Source organism: Balaenoptera ricei, chromosome 9 (genome assembly GCF_028023285.1).
Source record: "Balaenoptera ricei isolate mBalRic1 chromosome 9, mBalRic1.hap2, whole genome shotgun sequence".
Classification (NCBI taxonomy): domain Eukaryota; kingdom Metazoa; phylum Chordata; class Mammalia; order Artiodactyla; family Balaenopteridae; genus Balaenoptera; species Balaenoptera ricei.
Genome location: NC_082647.1, coordinates 99,171,059 through 99,196,982, shown reverse-complemented (window position 1 = coordinate 99,196,982; position 25,924 = coordinate 99,171,059). Strand labels below are relative to the sequence as shown.

Sequence of the window (25,924 nt, the reverse complement as noted above, 5' to 3'; positions counted from 1 at the left end):
CTCGGGAGCTTAGGCCTGATCATATCTTCTCTTTTCTTACAAATCTTATGTTCAGAGTCTTGGTAAATTTTAAAACATAGATCAGGTAGATTTGGGAATGACTGAATAAGAACTGTAGCCATTTTCAATCATCTTAATAATGTTTTATAGGTGTTTTTACCCTTGAAAGAACAAAGTTGTAAACATTCAAAATGTTCGCAAGATCGTGGAAGGATGGGAACCTCTCTTTTATATGTGTGCTTCTTTCTGGGGATGATTAGATAGCCATTAAAATCCGTGGTGGATTTACAATAATTTACTGCTGGGTTCCCCTTAGACCCTTTCATGGAAGCGTTCCAGAGAAAGCCTGGCCGCTTTCCCTGTGCAGTGGCCATGCCACTGGGGCTCAGCCTAGAGGCAGTAGCCGATTAATTGAGCTGCAGCAGGGCAGTTCGTGTTTTCCGTTGACTTGTCATATTGGAAGAGGACGTGCATGCCACTGGAAAAAAACATCACCCGCTGATTTTTTTTTTTTAACTTTATTTATTTATTTATTTATTTATGGCTGTGTTGGGTCTTCGTCTCTGTGCGAGGGCTTTCTTTAGCTGCGGCAAGCGGGCGCCACTCTTCATCGCGGTGCGCGGGCCTCTCGCCATCGCGGCCTCTCCCGTTGCGGAGCACAGGCTCCAGACGCGCAGGCTCAGTAGTCGTGGCTCACGGGCCTAGTAGCTCCGCGGCATGTGGGATCCTCCCGGACCAGGGCTCGAACCCGTGTCCCCTGCATTGTCAGGCAGATTCTCAACCGCTGCGCCACCAGGGAAGCCCCTCACCCGCTGATTTTAATGAATTCAGACTGACTAAAAGAAATGTCAATTAATATAGTTGAGGTTTTACCATTTGATCTTACTAAATTGAATTGTGAATTACTTCTGATTATAGAGACAAGCAAAAAGAGAGTCTCCGAAGGTTCCTAAAGCCCCCAGTGTTGAAATCTGGTGGAACTCAGATATAAAGAGAAACGGTGTTTAAATTTTTTTTTAAAAGCTAAATCTAACCTTCTTTTCTATATTGTTTCATTTAATAGTGCATCAGTAAGTAAACATTGCTTGCATAAAATGATGATATTTTACCATGATGAGACTTTAAACTGCTAGAGAATAATTTGTTTCCCTGGGTTTCCCTTCCTTAAAAATATTTCTTTTTTCAATCTAGGAATGAATTCTATCCTCTTCTCTGTTTTCCTTCTTCGTGTAGAGTTTAGGGACGTTCTGGGAGACAAGAAAAATAAAAATTCTCCACAATCCTTCCCAATTTTAGTATTTTTAATATATCTTATATATATATATTTTTAATCTTTTATATTTTAATTTGAAGCACCATGAAACAGAGTAAGAGATGAACCATTGAGAGAAAACAGGTGTGATATCCTTGGCTATAGAAACATCAGCCTCTAGGGATTTTCATTCACTTATGAAGAGAGGAAAAGAGATGGCTCTGAGTTTACATTTTAAAATTTTCTTACAGACTTTAAGAGATGTGAATGAAACCCAAGCTTCCAAATATACAATTACATTGTATGCATTTTGTATACAATTACAAAATGATTATCTAAACCATGAAGTAGAAACCAGGAGAGTTCAGTTAGCTGTATTATGCCAGGCTAACCCTTTTCCTTACCGTTATCCTCAGTTTGAGCATGGAAATAGGTACTCGAAATCTTCAGGAGTCACTTATTTTGGTCTGTGTCTTTGGTCAAAACTCTCAATATCGGTGTAAGAAACTGTAGATGTTTGGCTGCTTTTGTTCAATTTCTTTGTCCATTTAAATAACTTCAGGGTCTGGGGTTCTAGGAAATAGACCTGTGAAGGCATCTATAGAAATGAACTGAAAACACGCAGATAATGGATTTGACTTATGGTCCCAGTATTGCTGATGGATGGACCCTGCTTTATCTGTGGACTATTATCTGCTTTCTCACCTTGGGACCAGTCATCAGGACACTTTTGTGAGGTGACTAGTTGGGGCACAGGAATAGGGAGAAACTAACTGGAAAGTCAGGAACTGAACCTGGCTCTTGACCTAATTAGCAGCCGACTGTGGTCAGACAGGACAGAGCAGAGGACGGCACTGAGGCGCAGGTGACGAATCCTCTCTGTGGTCAGACTCTCACTGTATCATTACACCAGAGTCCACTGCACAGCTACCACTTAGGTCAAGAAACAAGGCCAGTGAGTAAAAATCAAGTTGAAAGTTCACAACTTTATTTGGCCTGAACTAAACCAAACCAAACAAACAAACAAAACAGAAATCTCCAACTATATAGAAGGTTCAGTCAATCAACAGCTCATGTCTATCTGGCCCATAAAAAGCATCAGCCTTTTTTAAGGCACTGTGTGTTAGGACAGTAAGGCAGACTCTGCCTTTGATGTGCTTACAATCTGGCAGGTAAGACAACACATAAAAAAAGAGTGAAAAGAGATGGAATTTGAACAAAATGTTACCTGAGCTTAGAGGAGTGAGCCATTTATTTTGCCAAACAGGATCAGGAAAAGCTTCCCAAAGAAAGTAATATTGAACTTGAAGGACGGATAGAATTTTGGCAGATGAGTCAGGGGGGTGGGGTGTATAAATTCTTAGGAGAGGGAATAAGCCAAGGCATGGGGTTTAAAAATCCACAGGATGTTTGGGTTATACCCAGCGGTCCACCTGTGGGCAGAGGTAAGCCATCCACATTTGAAACAGGGAAGTGACAGGATCAGAGATGTAGTTTCGGAAGCTAAAACGTAGGTAACCACGCTGGTGGGCTGTACAAAGAAAGACTTAGAGTAGGAAGAGAGATTAGATACAGATTTAAGAAAGCCTGGAGGAGAAATGACAATAGCACATCCAAGGAAACATTGCCTGGCATGTCATAGGTGCTCAGTGAGTGTTAGTTCAGTAAGTGCATGAGTGGGGATTAAAAGCAAGGAGGGTTAGAATTCTCCATGATAAAAGGGGCCAAACCGCATAACCTTAGGAAATTGCACTGTCTCCTCTGGGTGTCTTTAAAAATAAGCTGATTGCTCTTCTGTTGGAAGGTATGGTTCTGCCTTGAACATCTTCCATAATTACCCCAAGACTAAATTCCTCAGTTTCATGATTCCAGAAATTTTTAAAGAAAAGTAATGTTTTGCCTGGGTTCTTTGCCACTGATGTGTTACACACATGTTCATTAGTACTGTTGTAAATATGTCTCTGTTGCTTGATCATACTCCTATCATTATTCCTTTAAGAGGAGAACCTCAGACAACTGAAGTCAGTTAGGTCCACAGAAAGACTATATATAATTCCATAATCAGTTTTGTTTTCTGCTGTTTCCCACCCTTAGCACAGAGGGGCACACAGTATATATGTGATGGTGCATTAGATCACAGAGGTCAAATGCATTATTGAATTTCTTTAATATACTTCTCTTTTTGATCCCAGGAAAGGCTATTTCATCGAATTTGTTGCAGTGGAGGGCTTTAGCTTCTAAATTATATAACATACTTGGGAATTTTAGAGTCTGAGTAGCCCATTCATGCTTTCTGGTTTACTATGCTAGGATGTTTTCCCAGGGATAATAATTGATCTTATCATTGTTTAACTATCCAAGTTAACATAGCTGTAAATATGTCATTTTTACTTTAGGCTATTGAGGAAATGCTGATGGAATTGTCAGGCTTAGGTAGCCAAATAACATCTTTTAATGACTGTAGATGTCATCTTAACTAGGTGAAAAGCATATAGCATCATGTAGGCTCCATAATTTGGTGTTTCAGGCAGTCGTTTAGATTGCACTATGATTTTTCAGAACATGATACATAACGAACACCCGGCAGGTAAGATCATCTTGCTTTCTGGGGTGTGTCAAGTGAAGTAGTTCTTCTTCCTTTTATTTCTTGGTTCTTCTCTTCTGATAAAGAGTATTGGGCATTTTTTTTTTTTTTCTTGCAGCTTCTCTTCCAGTGTGCCCTAACTATCCAACCTTCTCCAGAGTAGGTGCTCCTCATCTGGGGTCACTGAACTCCCTAGAGGCAGATTCTTAAAGAAATGTGTGACTCAAAATAAGTCAGAAGCTGGTATTCTAAGGAGCATCTTTTTCTCACCCAACACAAATTCCTTAAAGACCTGCACTGAGATGATAAATAGCGTGGAAAAGCAGCCACTAGTATGAGGTTTTACCTTGCAGTCTCCCATGTTCTGTGACCTCTGCCCCCGGCATTGTTTGGCAGCTCCCTTCCCGCTGTACATCAGTAAATGGAGACTCTGATGTTCCCTGGGACTGTCTCTCATGGACAACAGTTTACACTGTTCAGGACCCACATCACAGAACTCATACATTTTAATTCAATAGAACTCATTATTTCTGATTACTAATTTATTTCCTAATGCTGTAGTTTAAGAAATGAAAACCCTTTCTGTAATGAAAGTGAAGTAAGAGGGAACCCTGAATTTCAACAGTCAGTTCTAATTTCATTTTACTGGAACAATTTCAGGGTACTTAAGCTTATTTTACATGTTGTGTGTGTACGGTTTTGCAGTTTGATTGTCTGTCTGTCTGTTTTATTTTTCTGTTGTATATTTACTTCAAGCAGTAAACCCCAGGATCAGCAAACTTACTACTGCCACTGCTGAGACCTCAGCCAATATCAGTTGGGAATATGAGGGACCAGAGCATGTGAATTTTTATGTTGAATATGGTGTAGCTGGCAGTAAGAAATGATTTTGTTACCCGGTTTTTAATTTGGGGGCTACATTTGAGGAGATTGAGAACATTTTCAGGATGTACTGTGGATCATGTTGAAAAATAACTGGATCCAAATAAATGGATCAGATGTATCTGAAAAAATCAGAGCGAACCATCAACCTATATATTTTATATGTAACTAGGAATCTCTTTGGTTCATGTTATTAAATACAAGGGACATAATAAGTTCCATTGCATATGTTATTTTCAGGTTGTGGTACCTAAAACTGTTCTTTACCCACGACTTGTAAACAAGAGTAATAATGAATAATTATATTTCAATGTTTAATGGATCCCCAAGTCAGGCACTCTACTACATCCTGGCCACATCTACTAGGAGATGGGGCAGCTTTAGTTTTCAGCAGTTTATGAGAACCCGGTGCCCCCTCCTTAATGAAGTGTGCTCTGCACGTAATGAGCTGGGTGGCCAGTGAATGTTTGTGACAAAATGTTGAATATAGTCCAACTTTCTGTTTAGGCCTTTATCATGCAAATAAATATTAAAAAAAAAAAACTATGGGTTTAGAAAAACCAGTACTTGGGAAAGGTTGAATCTATAACTTGGATAAATTTTAAGGTATTTAAGTTTACCGAAAGATTCATCTTGTGGACCTTAAAAAACAATCCTTTCCATAGTTCGATCCAGCTATTTAATGTATAACAGTTCTTTTTAGAAATATCATTAGAGAAACTCAATTTCACAAGGCAAGGTTCAGATCAAGAAGCTTCCTTTGTATCAAAAAGATTTAACCCAATGGGAATATATGCAATTAAAATGCAATCTGATATCCAGTCGATTTTTCTCTGAGGACGTTTTCATTTAGTTCTTCATTTTCACTGATTTATTTGACATGACTCAACTTATAATCATCTAAAATGGTGAACTGAAGCACCCTAGATTTTGTCTTTAGCTTATAAAGTGTATTTTCCTTTCTGGAACGGCATTAAGTGACTTCTGTTCCCTTAAAAGATTCAAATGTGTTGTTTTTGCAAAATTTCCATAGGCAAAGAAGAATGGAGGAAAGAAACTGTAAATGGTTCTCGGAGCTTCTTTGGGTTATAGGGTCTAATGCCAGGAACAGCATACAAAATTCGAGTTGGTGCTGAGGGGACTCTGGTTTTGGGGGTTCAGAGGGTATGTTTGAGACAGGCCCAGGTGAGGCACACACCACGCCCGTTCCGGCTCCCAGTCAGAGGTGAGGCCACCCAGCGCTCCAGCTGGAGGCGGGAGTGCTGGTGGAGCTGTGTTTTGGGTAGGGGTGTCAACTGTGCGGCCCAGTTGGGTGAGGGGTTGGGTTCTTGATTGTCTTTGGCTCTTTATATCAAATGAATTACAGAATTGAGCACATCATCTTCTAATCACACGATGGCCAAAACCATTACAAAAGCAGAGGGAAATATGATTCTTAACCTACATGATTTGGATGATTCAATTTTTCACATCATTTACATGTCTAAACTTTCCCTCGGAGTTAGGATGGAATTTTTGAAATGCTTTAGAGCTGAAATAACTCATTGATAAAGTCTCAATTTTTTATGCCAGAATGGACTGTAATCCAGCAGAACCCTGCAGTTTGGGTCAGACAACTGATGCAAAGAACGTTAAACTGGTATAGAGCAAGAAATTGTTCAATGCGTGTATTTCATTATCATACCATATTTGACTGCCTGTATGTATTTTAGTTATGTGAACATTATCACAATACACAAGGACATTACAGTTTCTAAAATAAAGCAAAAAGTTTCTAAAATAAAGAAAAATGTTCTTGTAAGATGCAAGAATATTCCTATTTACTCATAAGATGGAAAACAATCCCCACTTGCTTCAATTTTAAGAAGGGTCGTGTGGTGTGTGTTCATTTTGTGATTCATAAAACCATGTTATATTCAGTCACTTCATGCATTCTTGGGGGCATGTTGCATTTCCTGTAGAACCTTTAGGCAAAAATGTGTTTTTTTGTGTGTCTTTCCTTACCCAAGCATTATGATTTTTAAAGTCATTTCTTCTAATTTAGAAAAGATACAAACGTGAGTGGTTTTTTGAAACAGAAAGAAACCAAAGGTAATAGTCAATAACTTATTAAATAAAGGTAATATTAAAATACCTTATAAAAATATTCATGTGCTAAAATCATAATGCTTAAGGAAAAAAATTTTTTTCCTTTTTTTGTTTTTGTTTTGGATTTTCATATCCACTTGCGTACAGAGTTCTAGGCAAATACTGTTTTAAACTTAAAAGAGGAATATCCATTCACAGCTAGTGGGATGAGGTACTCAAGTAGATATTCTGCCCATATTTACAACTAGGATGCTAATAATAGTAACAGCCGTGGCATTTATTCAGAGCTAATCTGTACTAGGTGAATGGTTTTCTTGGCTTTTCTCCTTCGGTCCTTACAACAATCCTGTGAAGGAGACAATGTTGTTACCCACTCACACCCCACGTCAACGACCAGTAATGAGAGGTAGAAGGCCTACCCTGTCACCCAGCTAGAACGCAGGAGAGCTCAGCCTTTCAACACTGAGGCGAGACTCTCACTACACCCTCTGTTCAGGGCCACGGAGGCCCACATCCCAAGGGGAACGGGTTGTCTCAAAAATGACCACCCCGTTCAGCACTTGGGGCATCTTTCCAGCTATTGTGGACCCTTCGTGGCCCCAGTGTACTCCCCACCTTACAGATCTAGCTAGAATTGGATTCCACCCACAAAATCAGGTTGTGGCATATTTTTTTGGTCCTCTTCTAGGACAGAGGGCAAACCCTTTAGAAAAACATTTTGTCTTCGGTGTTACTATACCTGAAGTAACAGCTGCAGCTGGCAAGTAAGTTCAAGGTGAACAACTATCATGGGTGGGCCATTTTTGTGTGCCAGCGAAGGAGAAATAGGACAAGGTCACAACCACTTATTGTCACCTTTGATGTGAGAGAATAAATATCTATTAAACCCTAGTGACTTTAGTTAACATATTACCTCTAGGAGCAAATACTGTTAATCCAACTTCCTTGTTCTTCCGGTTTCCATGTCTGTCCTGTAGGGATGAACTCCAGGGCGACAGTATTGTCTTCTGCTGCTCTTGCTTTTCTCTCCTTCAGCTAGGTTTTGAGGTGTGAATGCCAGTACTTGGCGTGGAAACATACCATCCTGGCTGATTTTTTAACTCTTCGCGTGAATGAGCTCCTTCTCTCTCTGAGTTCTGCGTATTTCAGGAACTTAGACTCGACTTTCATCTGTGCTTGTTTTATGAATCTTCTTAGCATGACACTGTCTCTGCCTTTGATAGTCTGGATTTTTAAGGTCTATTTCTTAATTTTTTTTCCTATGGCACACACCGGAAAACAAATCAAAGAAGACTAGAGGCGGTGTCCTGCTGTCATGCTTCTCACCCACACTTTTGTTAAGACCCCACCTCCTCTTCTTGCTTTCTCCCCTCCTTCCCTCAATCATTGTGTCTCTTCTCTACTTTCACAAAAGATGTAGAGCAGATTTGCTTTTACTGGGCCCAATAGTTGGGGTGTATTTTTTAGTGGATTGTATTTTTTTGGTCAACTACCTCCAAACTTTGGCCAAGGTCATTGTTTTCCCTTTCTAAACATTTCTAACTATTTTAACAGGACACTTTTATACATAATGGGTTCTTCAAAAATAGCCATTTATCTCACTCTTTTTCTTCCATGTTTTTAAAAATTTTTTAGTTTTTATTTTATATTGGAGTATAGTTGTTTAACAATGTTATGTTAGTTTCAGGTATACAGCAGAGTGATTCAGTTATACATATATTCATTCTTTTTTAGATTCTTTTCCCATTTAGGTTATCCCAGAATACTGAGCAGAGTTCCCTGTGCTATACAGTAGGCCCTTGTTGGTTATCTATTTTAAATATAGTAGTGGGTATATGTCAATCCCAATCTCCTAATTTATCCCTCTCCCCACCTTTCCCCTTTGGTAACCTTAATTTTGTTTTCTAAGTCTGTGAGTCTCTTGTCTTCCGTGTTTATTCTGTTATTCTAAGTACTCAAGGACATTTTCCTCAGAGACCTACTCCCACACAGCACAGGTTAAACATGAGACAACAAGCAACGTGATGGAGAAGATTGTTGTTAAGACTAACTTCTAGGAAACAAAATCAGTTTCATGCCTCTGGCTTCTTTTCTGTTTTCGGATTGTTTATATTTGTCTATTTGTTTAATGTGTTGCTCTATGGCTTATTCAAGTAATACATGAATATAATTTTACTGTAAAAGTTTTAAATAAAGGGACAATCCTCTGTCACTTTCCTACCCAATCCTACTATTACCCACCCACTGAAACTCAGATTCAAGAAGAAAAAGCCTCACAGGCTTCATTGTGTGTGTGTGTGTGTGTGTGTGATGCACAGTGGTGGCCATGACTTGGGTTTGTATGTGCATCTGTAGTTAAGATGATTTTGGAATGTCCTGGGAACACTTGAAGCCTCTTATAGTCATTCTGGGCTTCAGATCCCTTTTCATATGGATGGGAAATCAATAGAAGCTATTTTCACTTACATAATTTTTGTTTTATAACAACTTCTGGTGCGTTTGTATGTGTGTATGTATACATACGTGAGCATGCATACACGTGCACCTCTTAACATACTGTGTCCGCCCAGTCTTAAATAAATGGGATAGTGACATATTTGAAACTTTTTTCTTTAGACATAGGGGCAAAAATTCAAAGTCAACTTGGATGTTCCTTTATCAGCTGTCAAGAAACATTTCTACTTTGTGCATAGTTGCATAGCTGCAAACTGCCAGCCAGCAGTTCAATTTTGACAGTTACCATCTCTGTTAAGACACTGTTAAGACAGTGTCTGTGCTAATACTTGAGGATCTTATTGCCGTTTGCCCTTACCAGTTGCATTTAATTAGATGAAAAACGTAAATGCAGATACTATTTATTAAAGGGCTGTAAATCATTAAGCATATTAAAAACAAGGACTCTGTAACTTCAGTCAAATGCTCCATAGACTTACACCAGTTGGTTTTTGGTTCAGTTTCAAAGAAAATGTACAAATCAGAGACCGTGTGTGAATTGACAGAACTGTGTTGCCAAAGAGTATGTACTGATGGACTTTTAAAATATTTCAAAGATAGGAAGTCCCTACAACATTTTATTCTCCGTAAAGACTTCTGCAGAGTTGATGCCTGGACATCAGTGCATTATAGCAGTAGCGCATAATGGCTGGTACCATGTTCTTTGGAGTCCGCAGTCTTGGGTGAAGCTCCAACTCTCAGGCAAGGTCTTTACCCTTTCTGAGCATAGGTTTATTCCTCATGCCTACCTCACAGGATTTTTGTGAAGACTGAATGAGATTTTGCCCTCATCACAGTGCCTAGTATAGAATAAGTTTCAAAATGCTAGCTCTCGTTATCATTGTTTTCATCTCCATCCTGATGATGGTTATGGTATGTGTATGGTAGGGGGGCCCTGCCCATACTCATGTTTCAGTTGTGTCTAACGATGATACAACTCAAAACCCCGATAACCAATGAGACACAAGGGGCTACTGGGGAAAGGCTACTGGCAATTTAATTTATACTCCAGAGAATGTATTTCCACTTCTCATTTTATTTCTTCAACACACATCCACATATTTTTCACATTCCTCTTCACACTTGATTTTAAAAATTTCATTTTTCTCCCTATCCTTTGGGTGGAGAAAAAAGGCAATGAGGTGCTATTTTTGCAACATAGAGCAGAGCCTGGGATAGGTGTCGCCATGCTTCTTTCTGCATCCAGCAATCACATACATCTAACCCAACCATGTTAAGTGGATTCAGAAGAAATTTAATCAAAAAAGAATGATATAGGCATTCTTATGAATTAAAAAAAAAACCTTTTACCTTGATTATGGTCAAAAGAGAAAAAAATCAAGACCTTTTTTAAAAAGATTCATACCAGTGTTTTCAACAAATTCTCATGGGCTTGTCTGAATAGCCATTGATGCTGCACTTTGTCCCATTTGATTGTCACTTTTGAATAATACTGGAAATGCTAATTATTCTGTGTTTTTCTTAGGAGATTTGCATACTATGATTGGTTGAATAAGGGGCTTCACATTATTTGACTCAAAACAGAATAGAGGAAGACTTAAAGTACATGTATACATGTGAATGAGTATTTTCTTTCTAAACTGGACACTTATTCCAATAATGATACCACTGATCAAGATATATCTCAAAGTCTTTTGATTGGATTCTGAATGATATTGAATATTGCTTACTGATCCTTTGAGGGTAAATAGGATTTTTCAGAAATTTCCCCAGATCTTTCAGAACCAACTCTTATAAATAAGATGAATAACAAATGAGATGAAAAACAAATCTAAGTAATATTTTGGGTGCAAGTCGAGATGTTATAGAAAATAATAAGGTTGGTTATCTTATGTGGACAGGTTTCATGTGTGGAAAGTTTCCTTTTTAAACAGAAGGTTTCCAACACATTTGGAAAAATTGCAACATCATTGCAATGATATTTTAGCCTCCCAAAGTGGTTCCTTTGAAAGAAAAATACTCAATTAGATGTATACATTCTGTTCTGTTTAAAATGGTTTTCTATTCTTATCATTGTAGTTAATGTACAATTTATCCCATAAACAGTAAAAATTTTAATTGGTTTGGGACTGTGTTTCTGTTGAAAATATATAGTGAAAATAACTATGAACGCAGTGCTCAGCAGGGTTTGTTAGCATTGAATGGTGTTAGCAGTCGGATTTCTCTATTTGAATTTTTTTAATTATTGAAGATTTTTCAGAGTTAAGTATTTATGTAACTCCTGATTGATAACTGACAGATTCCAAGGTGGGGCCACATGTAAAATATAGAAAAGCTTATGTACTATGGCAGGGTTTTTTTTTTTACTACAAGTGACTACAACAGTTGTCACCTCCCCCTGAACCCATTCACACTGACACCATTGATTTGTTTTCCAGCGATGGCAAGCCGGCAGGTGGATATAGCGACTCAGGGCTGGTTCATTGGTCTAATGTGTGCTGTCGCTCTCCTGATCTTAATTTTGCTGATTGTTTGCTTCATCAGAAGAAACAAAGGTGGTAAATATCCAGGTAAGAAAGAAAGATTGAAATTGCCATATAATACTGCATGATGATCCATTAAACTAAAAAGAAATCATGAGAGTAATCACAGAGATTGCAATAAGTGTATCCTCCCAGAGCCATACATTTGGACTTTTCTTTTCAAACAATTTTTGATCCCTTTATATGTAATGGAAGACTCAACATTGCCAAGGATCAGAAGACACTTGGGGGAGCAGATGAATCAGTCCTCTGAAGGTATTTAGTGACTCTGCTTCCTTAGGCTTTACATGAGTCATAGGTGCTGAAATAGCACCTAAAACCAACAGGCAGAGGGAGAAGGTACCTGAAGTTTTCCAGAAGAAGTGATGCATGAACTGGGTCTTGATATCATGATGAGTACTGTTGCTTTCCCTATATGGTTAATGTTTTGTTCAATTTAGTGGATCCAGTGAATTTCTATTTTCTTTACCTGGCCATTTCCCCTTCAGTGGCAGAGAAAAAATCTGCAAAAAAATTAGATTTACAAAAACAATTTGTAACCATGAGAACAGTTAATAGATAGATTGGTAAAATAGAGGGAAATCTTAGAAGCTTCAGACTTATTCCTTTAGCAGGTGAGTAAGAGACTTGTGCCAAAATGCTTATTATATGAAGTCAACTCTGTATGTTAATTAGATGTTCATTCTACTAATTTACCTCCAAGAGACTAGAACATCAAAATATATGCATAGGGGGTTCCCTGGTTGCCTAGTGGTTAGGATTCCGGGCTTTCACTGCCGTGGCCCGGGTTCAATCCCTGGTCAGGGAACTAAGATCTGCAAGCCACATGGCAAGTAAATAAATAAATAAGTAAATAAATAAATAGCCACATGATACATCTGGTTGTATAACTCTATGGTGTATAGAATTATTTCCCACTGCTGTATAGCTCATAGAGTGCACTCCTAAAAACTTTGAATAAGGAAACCCAGGATCAATAGATAATAATGTCACTTTGGAATATTTTTAGTTAAAGAAAAGGAAGATGCCCATGCGGATCCTGAAATCCAACCTATGAAGGAAGATGACGGCACTTTTGGAGAATACAGGTGAGCCCTTGCTTCTCAGCCACCCTTCCCCCTCCCTGCCCTGAACAGACACCACACTCAGTCTCCCTAGAATGGGATTCAGCCAGCAATGCGCTCTGCCTGGGATTTCCTATTTATCTCAAAAATTAGTTTAGAGACACTTGCGTGTCTAAATGTTTACATACCCCGCACAGTTAAAATAATCTCACTTTCATTAAAAAATAAATTTCCGTCTTAGTGGTAGGTTTGGAGATGGAATATCTTCCACTCTGTCCTATTTTCCAGAGACCTTTGCTGTAATTGATCAACATAGAAAAGCTGGTGTGCGATAATAAGAGTTAAAACAACAATAAAGACCCTACAAACCTGCATTGTAAAGCAAACTATCCCTGTCATTCTCTAAGCAGTGCTTTTGTAAAATTTATGTTACTCTTTTTCATCTTGGATTTGAAGCCTTTTTTTCCAAAACAGGTACCTGTACCCCCTCCTATTAATCATGAAATGATGACCAGGCTGTTTTAGAAGCCGTTAATTATTAAGAAATATCACAGCCCTGGAGGCAGTGTATTAACTCACAAGGTTTTGCTAAAACATTCTTGGCTTGGCTCTGTCTTTAAGGACAAATTTAATGTAACCTATGTGCTAAATACTTTTTTTTAAAAAAAGGAAGAAAGAAACTGTTTAAACAAAGATATTCTTGCCTAGGGGGTATAGGTCTTTTTAAAGAGAGATAAGTGGTTATTTTAGATATGTTCAAAAACAAAAACAAAAGATATATTTATTCATTTAAAAGATTGGGATTTTGGTGTTCCAGAAGAATACCTCTATTAATCAAATGCCTTTGCACAGTGTTCTTTCTTTCTATAAGCCTCTTGTTTATATAAAGTATAATCTTTTAAATATGTGCTGAGCCGGTGCTGAGGCTTTTTTTCATATCCATTATTCAGTGATCAACTTGTAAAATAAACCCTAATGATATTCATTATATCCAAAGAAATAAATAATCAAAACAAGAGGAGAAATGAATGAAATTGATGACAGATGCAAGAGTTTATTAATAATGTTAGCTGCTGGTACTTTGAAAAGATCCTAAAAATTTTTTGCTGGAAGAAAAGGCTTTTGGGTGAAATAAAATATGTCACTATTGTGATTGCCAGATGACATTTACAAATAAGATATGTGTCTTAATTTTCACCTGTCTCTAGAGCTCATTTTTGGTGTCTCCATGTCAATATCACAAGGGGCAAAATAATGCCAAGGATAAGAAATATGAGAACTGATTGAGAAAAACTGTGTGTTTTTTTTACAAAATTAGATTCACGCCAGTCTCCACACAGATACAAGGATTTCTAGTTCTATGATTGATTTCTGTGCTCCTTTACAAACTATCTGCTAATGAGTTTTAATGTGATTTGGGGTTTCAGAGCAGTACATAGCAAATATTTTGTTACTGGCCTCATTATTACTGTGTTTACATTTATTTGGTCATATTTATTTGTCTTGGTGTTAATTCATATGTGATATGTTTGTGAAGCATTTTCAAATGGCTGTCTTTAGCTTGTGCCCTGAGTTTCTCGGAAGAGAAAGATTTTTCCTTGGGCTTATTGAGTACACACACATTGGTTCGTGTGTGAAGAAAAAAAAGCGTGTAATTCCATTGATCTGGGAGTTGCCAAAGGAAATAAAGTTCTGACGGGTGTCTTAAACCTGAAACACAACTCAGTGACTTTTTTTCACTGAAGCTGAAAATTCATAAGGACAATGTCACAAGTGAGATCACTTCCGAAAACACCCAGCCACCCTTTGCTACAGAGGTGGCTTTGTCCTGTGACTTCCTGACATGACCTCAGAATTTTTTCCCTTTGGTTTCTTTTCTACTGAAAAAAACTAAAAGACCTTTCATTTCATAGATGTCATAATGAATGAAAATGGTTCCAACTGTTTATTACAGAATTTTTTTAAATAATACATTTAAATATCATTCTTCTCCCTCAATCACAAAAGTCCCTTCTCTGCTTTGCACCTTCTAGAAATTTTGAGTTCTGTATTATTTATTGATTCTTATTCTTTTTCATTCTGAAACTAAATTAATATGCTGATCACACACAGACACACACAAAATCAGGGCTATTGCCTAAATGTAAATGAATTCTGTTGATGATTTGCTCGTTCTCAGGCTTGAAGATGAAACCATTTCTACATGGTTGGCTCTGAGCCAGCAGGTATTTCATAGTGCAAAGAGGGATGGAACGTCAGTGGCCAAATTTGATGTTTTTTTCATGTGCTCTAATCTTGTACCCTCACTCCAACACCCACCCCCAAGCAGTCACCCTCTGGTGGAAGCCTGCAGCTTTCTTTGTTTGTTTCTTTAATTATACAGACAGTAGGATCTGCACCCTTACTAGCATATAGAAAAATCAGAGAAACAATGCAACCAACCGTGTAAGTATTTTTTTATTCTTCAGATCCATTCCTTTAAAAACCAGAATGAACATAGGTCATAAGCCATATGACCATGGTACTTGAATTCATACCATAAATGGAGGCTCTTGGCATGGGAAGCTTGTCACATGAACTTGACCCTGCTGCAAGCATGTTAACCCGTGCTTGTAAGGCTTGGATGATGTGAAGATGTGTTGCATTTGTTATATACTTTAGATTTATTCTGCTCACAGACATAAACTGATATGTGAGCAGTATAAATAATGACAGACTTTCACAGGGAGTGTTTGGGTCGTGAATGTCAAAAAAACCCTGCAGTATGGTTCGGCCATGGTAGGATGGTGACTACAGGAAAATCAGACCCAACGATCACAGATGTATCCATCGTTGCCGCATTTTACTCAGCAGGCATTCAATGGATACCTTCTGTGTGCACAATCCTGAACAAAGTGCTGCTGAGAAAAAGTGAACTCCCTAAAATTCATTCTTTAGGGTAAGGGAAAGGAAAGAGTATGTTCCGATGCTTTGTCTCACATCATAAAATTGATGAAGAAGAAATGAAAAATGTGTTAAAGTTAGAATTTTGAAGAATTTCCAAAATGCCCACTCTCTCTTTCATTGTTATTTTACAACGAATTCATTCAACCAGTATTTATTGAGTGCCTACTGTATGCTAGGCTATGGGGATATTAAAACCAGTAGAATGTTATCTCACTAGTTTATAGTCTAGTGAGGGATGCAGGGAAGTAAAAGAACAATCTGAGCATAGTGTGAAGAGTGCTATGAAAGGGAAGGGATACTGCTGAGGCACCAAGGGGGCAGGGGCAGGAAGCCAAAGCCAAGTGCATGGCCTTGAAGGAGGTGGTACAAGAAATCTTCCCAGAGGGAGTAATGCAGGAGCTGAGTTTTGAACATTCCTTTCATGGCACAACTTATAGCAATGAATAAAGATAATCATGGATGTAAGTATCAAAAATATATTTTATGGCTGTATATACTATTTTATGACTGTTTTATTACTTATTTTGAAATTTGTTCAATCTTTGACATTCTAGGCTAAGAACATCTTGACACCTCCTGTCCTTAAAAAATTCTTATAAAAATGTGGATTTTTTTAAAGCTTTGAATACTGTATAGCTAAATAGGGATGTGACTATTCAATCATCTTCTGTAACTTCTAAATTCCTCTCATTTCACACTTAAACTGGACCAAGCAACTTCCCTTGGCACAATGTCAAAAATAGTTGACTTACTCTTTCATTTGAAAATTCATCTTTGAGTTGAAAAGAGGCAAGCACTCATCCAGAGCTTCAGCAGAGACTTGTCACTGCTCATCACATCTGGAAAGTTCTAAGTGTGTGTGTTATACAAGGGATTTCTTAGAAAAAATATCTCTCTGAGGTGGGGTCTGGAGTGGAGAGAAGAGGTGTGATGGCAGGTGGTGATTTGTTAGGTACAAATCACGTGCCAGGCACTGTGCTGGTGCCTCATATACATTTTTCTCATTTAACCAGATTGTAATTCCTGAAGCAGGACATTACATCACACCACTTTCTAAAAAGTCTTAAAAAGATCTTGAGATGCCTTTGAACACCTTTTTCTGGAAAGACTCTGTTTGTGGGTAGAGCCTCCCTTTTCTTTACTTCTCTTCTTTCAAGCACAGCCCATGTTGCTGTAGATTCTCATCCACTATGGCCATTAAGCTGGAAACGATGTTTCCAGGGAGCCCCTTCCCTGGCCATTACTCATGACTGGTGTGATGGTGTGTATAAAAATCCAAATGAATCTGCAGGAAAGTATTAGAATTCATAAGAGAGTTTAGTAATGTTGCCTGACACAAAATTAACATAAAAGTCAATTATATTTCTTTGTACCAGCAAACAGTTGGAAAATAGGATTTTAAAAATGATTCCAGTTATGATGACATGAAAATTTGATGTAGGAATAAAGCCAAAAAAAGATCTCCCTGTATTCTATTCCACTGATCAATTCGTCTACCTCTGCCCCAAAACTACACTGTCTTAATACAGTAGCTTTGAATGAGTCTTGATAGCTGGTAGGTCAAGTCCTCCAACTTTGTGATTCTTCCTACTGAAGTTTTTAGATATTCTTGGCCCTTTTCACGTACATATACATCTTAGAATCAGCTTGCCAAGATCCACATAAAAACCTACTGTGTTTTTATTGGAAATAAATTGAATCTAAAGAGCAATATAAAGAAAGTTAACATATTTACCATGGGTCTTCCTGTCCATAGTTATGGTATATCCCTCCATTTTATTTACCTCTTATTTAATAGCTCTGAACACGAGTTTCATTTTCATGGGGGTCTTACACATATTTTTGTTCGATTTGTTCTTATCTACTTCATATTTTTATGGTATCCAAAATGGAATTATTTTTTAAATTTCATTTTCCACTTGTTTGCTAGTACTTAAATAAAATTTACTTTTATGCTAATATGGTATTAAGCAACATTACTAAACTCTGTTTTTATTCTGATGTTTGCCTGTAGGTTCTTTTGGATTTTTTACATACATAATCATATCATTTATGAATAATGACAGTTCTTTTCTTCTTAATACACGTCTTCTATTTCTTTTTCTTATCATATTGCTTAGTACTTCCAATGCAGTTTGTTTGCTTGTTTGTTTTTGGGTGGCTGTGTTGGGTCTTCGTTGCTGCACGCGGGCTTCCTCTAGTTGCAGCGAGTGGGGGCTACTCTTCATTGCAGTGCGCGGGCTTCTCATTGCGGTGGCTTCTCTTATTGTGGGGCACAGGCTTTAGGCACGTGGGCTTCAGTAGTTGCAGCACACGGGCTCAGTAGTTGTGGCTTGCGGGCTCTAGAGCACAGGCTCAGTAGTTGTGGCACACGGGCTTAGTTGCTCCACGGCATGTGGGATCTTCCCGGACGAGGGCTTGAACCCGTGTCCCCTGCATTGGCAGGCAGATTCTTAACCACTGCACCACCAGGGAAGTCCCTCCAATACAGTTTTGATTAGAAGTCCTAATTATTATTTCTGATGTCAAACAAAAAACTTTCAACCTTCACCATCAAGGATGACATTAACTCAAAGTTTCTTATAGACACAATCAGATTAATGAAGATACTTCTGTTCCCAGTGTATGAAAGTTTTTTTGTGAATGTGTGTTGGATTTTACCATATACCTTTTTTCTAAATCTACTGAGATGATCATAAAATATTTTTCTTTTCTTCTGCTAAAATAGTGAATTATATGAATTGGTGTTTAAATGCTAAAACAAGCTTGCATTCCTGGAATGCAACCCAACCTGGTCACGATATATTATCTTTTTAGCAGATTGCTAAATGATTTCTTTGGGATTTTTTCATCATTTGTGTTCATAAATGAGATTAGCATGTAATTTTACTTTCTCACAGTGTTCTTGTTGGTTTTAGATATCAGTGTTATACTAGACTCACAAAATGATTAAAGGAGTGGTTCCTCTGATGTGTCAAACTTGAACATGTCCAGAACTGAACCACTGATCTTCCAGCCAAAACATGCTGTGCTCCTGAGTAAGGGTAATTCCATTCTTCCTGCTACTCAAACCAAAAATGTTGGTGTTGTCTTTTTCTCTGTTATTCCATATCCAATCCATCAGCAAATCCTGTTGGTGCTACCTTCAAAATATGTCTATAATGACCACTTTGGACCACTCCCAGTGTTCCACTCTGGCCCAAGTCATAGCCCTCTCACTCCTGGATTATTGCTGTAATTCCCCTAGCCCCCTAGAGCAGGGGTTGGCAAACTTTTTCCGTAAAAGGCCCAATAATAAGTATTTTAGATTTTACAGGCCACACAGTTTCTGCTGCAACTCTACAATTCTGTTGCAGTGCAGAAGCAGCCAGAGACAATACATAATAAATGGGCATGGCCCAATTTTGCTGTAATTTGCCAACTCCTCCCTCTAGGGTAGGCTATTCGTAACACTGATGACAGTAATCCTTTTTTTTTCTATAAATTTATTTATTTTACTTATTTATTTTTGGCTGCGTTATGTATTCGTTGCTGCGCACGGGCTCTCTCTATTTGCTGTAAGAGGGGGCTACTCTTCGTTGTGGTTCGCGGGCTCCTCATTGTGGTGGCTTCTCTTGTTGTGGAGCACGGGCTCTAGGTACGCGGGCTTCAATAGTTGTGGCACGCGGGCTCAGTAGTTGTGGCACGTGGGCTCTAGAGTGCAGGCTCAGTAGTTGTGGCGCATGGGCTTAGTTGCTCCGTGGCATGTGGGATCTCCCAGACCAGGGCTCAAACCTGTGTCCCATGCATTGGCGGGTGGATTCTTAACCACTGTGCCACCAGGGAAGCCCGACAGTAATCCTTTTAAAATGTAAATCAGATCATGTCACGCATCCATTGAAAACTCTCCAGTGACTTCCCATCTCACTCAGAGTTAAAGACAGAATCCTTACAATGTCCTACAAGACCCTGATCTAGCTCTATTACCTCTTTTATTTTAATCTCTCTCTGTCTCCCTCCCTCTCCCCCGCTCCACCCCCCACCTCCCTCTGAGCTCCTTTGCCATTCCTAGAACAGGCTTGCCCCACCTCAGGGCATTTGCACTGCTGTTACTCCTGTCATAATGGCTCTCCCACCAGCTATCCACCTGGCTAACTCAACCCTTTTAAGTCTTTGATCAGATGTCACTTCTTAACAGGGCCTTTTCTGGACATCCTATTTGAATGTCAGTCTTCCATCCCCTCCCCTGACACCTTCCATCCTCTTTACTCAGCTCTGTATTTTCCATAGCACTAATCACCTTCTGACACACTCTATAACTAATTTTTAAAATATGTTGATTGTCTGTATTTTCCCCTACTAGAAGTAAGCCCAGTGAAGTCAGGGCTTTAGTCTATTTTGTTGCTGCTCTATCCCGTACGACTAGAACATTATGTCTTAGAGTAGGCACTCAGTAAACATTTATTAGCTGTATCATGGATGGATGGATGGATGAATCAAAGAAATGCCATAGACTAGAATTTCCTGGAGTGTACACCTTGGAACACTAGTTCTACAAAGCAGAATAATACTAATAGTTGGAATCCAGGTGACAAAATTCTGCTCACTATTGAAATCCTCAGTAGAATTAAGTGTCTCACCAAGTCATGGGCAGTATTTCACAGGAAGTATTCAAGCGCAGCCTAGAAGCTAATGATTAAATTCCAAAAATGTGCAAGTTATTCTTACAATGGGTTGGAGAACTGGATGCTATGTTCCCTACAATGCCCCAAACACAGGCCACCCCAAGACTCTGTGATACCTCCCCAGCTGTTTATTAAAACGATAATATCATTTATTTAATTTGTGACAAGCACTTGTGTATTGCTAAAACAGGTAATTTTCAATAGCATATGCCAAAGTCATGTGAAGCCAGTATTATTTTCTAGTCTTGAAATTTTCTCCTTGGTGAAAAACTGGAGACCCTAGTAGAAATTATTGGCCGAAGAGCCAGAATGTTTGTGCATCGTGAAATATTTGTATCTTGGCTAAAAATAAAAAAGAGTTACTCTTCAAAGGAGAGGGAGCAGTTAAATCCTAACACAAATTCCTAGGTGAGATACTGCAGCTCATGGGACCTGTCTTTTACATGAAATCTTTTTATTTTTTACTAATGTTGTTTATGTTTCCCATTTTTGCCTTGGATTTTTGTTCTTTGAAAGAATACAAAAGATGTCATTGCCTTTTTTTTCCTTTTTTTTTTGAAACCAAATGTTACCTGTTAGGGACTAGGTCAGTATGCATACCTAGTTACTTGACGTGTGAGTGAATGTTCTTAAACATAGTGATTACTCTGCTACTTCCAGATATTGTGCTTAGGGGTTCAAAAGAGACATAAGCAAATATAGAGAGAGAGTCCTACACATTTTTATAAAATTACACTCCTCAGATTCCACACTGCGGAGAAGGGAGTAGTAAGGTAAAAGTGAGGGCAGGAAATCTTTGCTTTTGCATTTGCACTCACACTCTTCAGAATATATTGACATGCCATTAATAGTACAGATGCAGTGCCCTGAAGTTAAAGTATGTCTCTTTCCAAATTAATAAATCTTTACCCATTAACTAAAATTCTTACAGAAAAAAAAAAAATACTGTATACAATCAGTATAAGGATTTTGCTTTTCTTCTTAGGCTATTTTCATTTGTTTCTTCTGCATCCTTTTAATGGAATGTGTAGGTCTCTTGAAAGGTAAGGTTCAAGTTTACAAGTCTGGCCTGTACTCAGTAACAAAAAGATTTGAGATGCAGGATTTTGCTTCTTGCTCAGAAAAACAAAAATCCATATTTCACACTTAACCAAAATCATTCTCCATTCATATCCAAGGAATCAGAGATATTATGCAGTTTAACATACTAACTTCTCAACTTCTCATAAGCTTTTACCCCCTTTCTAATTCTATTAAAGTAGTGATGATTTTCAGCTTTTCTCAATTCTTCCTTTTGTAATGCTTGTGATGATTTCCGAATTGCTTCCAAATCAGTAGCCAGAATGTGTCATTGATATTGACATGCACCCTACAAAGCCATCCACCTACCGAAGACTTCATGATTAAACCATTTCTGCACTTGCCTTTCATTCCAACCATGTCCCGGTCTTTGGAGGCCACCTGACGATTAAATTGGGCTAGAGAAGCTCAGGGCTCCAAATGCTTTCTCATAATTTGCATGCATGATCTTTGGGAACCAAGCCTTTTACCTAAATGCCAGTCTTGACGAAAATGTTTTCTCTTTTTTCCAGTGATGCAGAAGACCACAAGCCTTTAAAAAAAGGCAGTCGAACACCTTCAGACAGGACTGTGAAAAAGGAAGATAGTGATGACAGCCTAGTTGACTATGGAGAGGGGGTGAATGGCCAGTTCAATGAGGACGGCTCCTTTATTGGACAGTACAGTGGTAAGAAAGAGAAAGAACCAGCTGAAGGAAACGAAAGCTCAGAGGCACCATCTCCGGTCAACGCCATGAATTCCTTTGTTTAATCTGTGAGCTCTTTGCCAATATCCCACTTTTCTCGAATGTTTATCTTAAGTATTTGTCTGTCCACCTTCTCATACTCTGAACATTGAGGCAGAAAGTCTGTGTTCTGCTGTGTGTTCATATGATGAGAACCATCAAAGCAAGAACCTAACTCAGTCAAATGATATCTTAATGTGAACTGCAGTGCAAAGTGCATACTTTTTCATTCAACATAGGTTATCTTGATTTCCTAAGAACTGATAAAAAATAACACAGTGTCATCAACAGATCATGTTCTTCCCTCTTCGGGATACAGTTCACTAGGATGCATGAAAAATGCTACACCTTTAAAGAATATACCTGTGTATGTTATTCAAACATGGGTTGGTACTTTGTTTATACTCTCCTCCGCTAAACCCCTAAATATGAATTCCGTTTTCATTGTCAAGAGTGTTACTGTAGTATTCTCTAGAACTTCAGTGTCTTTGTGGGCATTGTCGTGAAATTGGTGACTCTATGTCTAGCTGTCGTTAGTCTTTTTGGGAGACTGTTAGGACAGTGTGTACAGTCTCTCCTTGCTGAATGAGTTAATTATGACAGGTGCGTTTGCTGATGCTTACTGACACTCTCTTACCTGCTCTTTGCCCCTCTTACTCCATAGACTTCTTAATCGTCCAGGTATTACAACGGTACAGTGTTCTACCTTTGACATCCTCTCTCCTTTCAGTGCTTTTTAGGCATAAACAATGCGTATTGCAGTGCATCTTGGCATTTGTGGCAGACCGAGAGAATACCAAACAGATCACTCCAATTCAGTGTCAAAAATTATTCCAGAAAGCACAGGGCAAGACACATGCAGTGCCTTCAGACGATAAGCATTCCACAACGTACCGCCTACTGTATCATTCGGTACAGTCGACTCGGAGTCCTAGATTACTATCATTGTCTAAAAGTAACTTTGAAAAAGCATAGTTCATGAAAACTGCAATGCTGAAAAAAAGAAAGCAACTGTGAAAATAAAATTAGGAAGACAGTTTATTTTAAGGAGCATGATTTCCCCCATAGGTATAAAAAGGAAAGCTTTATCACCAACTGGAGCAAGTGATGATTTTGTGGTCTTTTATGGGTCCTATGAATACAAGTCACATTCAGTAAGAAAGATGTCAACTTGGTAGGTAGAAAATTAAAAAAAAAAACCAAGTTATTCCAAAACTAACAGGATACAACAGCACACCAACAGGAATGTATTTTCCTCTAAGTCTTTATGTATGTGGCAGCTTTTGAAACTCTGCAGCATTAAACAGTGTGTATACAAATTGCATGGACACCTTGCAGGATCTAAGAAATCTGACAAGTGCTAACAAGGCCAACAGTCAAAGGGATTACATCTCCAGGTTCAAAAAGAAGCGTATATATTCTATCACGTTCATAAATAATATCTATCAAATGGTTTCCTTCCAAATATGAAATTCTATAACAACCTATGGTTGAAGGAATGCTCAGTTTCATTTGCCAATAAATTGGTTTCTCATAACTTGCATCAAGTTTAATTTTAAGTAAAGCTTTTTATATGTAGATATTTTGTTGAATCTGTAAATACACTTAAAGTGTAGATGCTATATGCTTATAGGTGTTACGTGCAAATAAACATGCCAGCGATGTTTATGTTGTACTGTATAAGATGTTAGCTAATTAATACAGTGCATGGGATTGGAAAGCATTTACTTAAATGCCTTTTGGGTGTTTATTTTCCCTTTTTTGCTGTGAAACTGAAAGAGTGAACTATTTTCCATATTGACAGCAGGTTTCTAGAAGAAATCTTCAGAGCTTTGCCTAAGCACAGTTTGAAGTAATCCCAGGTAAAGGTGGCCCTACCTAGTTTCATATCTCCAATATTCACTTTTCACAGATCAACCTTTCTAGTGGAAATCCAGAAAGACAAAACAGGCTGCCTTGCCATCCGAGAGCACAAAGATAAGTTACTTAAAATTTGCCAGTGTGTGCGGGGACAAGAAAAGTACAGTTTTTCCTCTTCCATAATGGTAGATGCTAAATTTGTGCATGAAGGGGTCATTTCTGTACTTGTGCAACAGAGTTTGTATTAAAAATTAAATGTGGTTTTAAAAGTCCCTCTCTCTTTTGTAATATATCATGTTCCTAGTGGAGTGTGAATGTCCAAGTAATGGTATATGTAACGGTACAGGCAGATGTGACTGGATTTCCGTCAAAAAAGTGACTATTAAACAGTCGTGATCTCTTTGTGATTTTTAACTTCTTCAAACCTAGATTTCCTAATGTTTTATTTTATTTAATTTTTTATTGGCCGTGCTGCGCGGCTTGCGGGATCTTACTTCCCCGACCAGGGATCGAACCCGGGCCCCTGGCAGTGGAAGTGCAGAGTCCTAACCACTGGACCGCCAGGGAAGTCCCTGCTAATGTTTTAAAATAACGCAAATTTTGATTTTTGCTTTTAAAAGGCAGAGGAAATTAAATGCAAAACTGGACGCAATATAAAAGAGAGCTAATAAAAGAAGGGCATATCAAACATTGTAATGCAAAGGCGAAGTAGATATTACCAGCCTTTGGAGAAACAGTCTGAGAAGTCAGGTGCTGCTTCCTTTCCTGAAGCCTGACCTCTGCAGGCCTGTTCCCTGGTGCCTTCGGTCACCCTCTCTTCTGCCCTCCTGGACCTCCACTGTCCCCGGCCACGGCAACTGGATTCCTTAACCTCTCCTGCTTGATGACACAGTTTGGGCGTTGACAGGTATCACTCCCGGGTGTGTCATCCACCCCCTTCTCAACAGCCCAATTCTTCTCGTGTCTCACACCTGTCCAGCTCTGCAAACAGCCGAAACCTGGCTTGTTCCTCTGTCCCTCCACCTGCCCTTGGTCCCCTGGTCCCAGCTTTCCATCCACAAGACCTTCTGCTGGCACAGAGCTCCCTCTCCCTATACGGTTACTTGGATAACAACATGATATATACATCAACGTAAGATGCTAATAGACCCTATGTAGACCTTGTTATTAGTCTTTTTACCATGGAGAGCATTCACTTCTGAGCAGCAAGTCAGGGTCTCCAGTCTACACCGTGATCCAGATTCACAATCTACATCCTCAGGCCACGTCATCAGTCACAGCTCTGTTTAGCAACGGGGGCTGGCGAGCTGTAAAGCCTGACTACAAAAAGCATTGGTCTGTTGATGCCTTCTTGTTCAGATGATTTGTAATGGCCCTGGTTTCCTTTTTTTTTTTTTCCGTAAATTTCAAATTTTATTGAGGACCTACGATGTGAAATTTCTCCAAAAAAATGTAATTGATATTTCTGTATTTTAAAGCGTAATGATTAATTTTACTTTCATAATTTAAGTAATTTTAGCAAACTTTTTTTTATCATTCAGTTCCTTAAGATCTGTATTTATAAAGTTGACTTTGCAGGGTGAAGAAGAAATTAGACAATTGATATAACCCAGTGTAACCGCGTTTACTTTTAATGTCTGATAAAATAATTGGAAATAGCTCGTGGAGGCAAAGGAAAGAAATGCAAAGAACTGAGAAGTCTCACCTGAACTCAGCAAATCTCTCCGGCTCATGAGATTTTTCTACAAATTACCACCAGAGGGCTCCCGTACTTTATTCAATG

The 25,924-nt window shown here is 38.5% G+C and overlaps 1 protein-coding gene across 1 annotated transcript in view; it reads left to right on the top strand.

Moving 5' to 3' along the window:
* The window catches only part of NRCAM (neuronal cell adhesion molecule), a 310,432-nt gene extending 286,592 nt beyond the window's left edge, over nt 1-23,840 (top strand). The window contains exons 26-28 of the mRNA XM_059934189.1: nt 11,699-11,830; nt 12,813-12,891; nt 22,070-23,840. Of these exons, the coding sequence (XP_059790172.1) occupies nt 11,699-11,830; nt 12,813-12,891; nt 22,070-22,307 (449 nt within the window). The 3' untranslated portion in view covers nt 22,308-23,840. The remainder of the gene's footprint in view (nt 1-11,698; nt 11,831-12,812; nt 12,892-22,069) is intronic.
* Nucleotides 23,841-25,924: the final 2,084 nt, after the last annotated feature.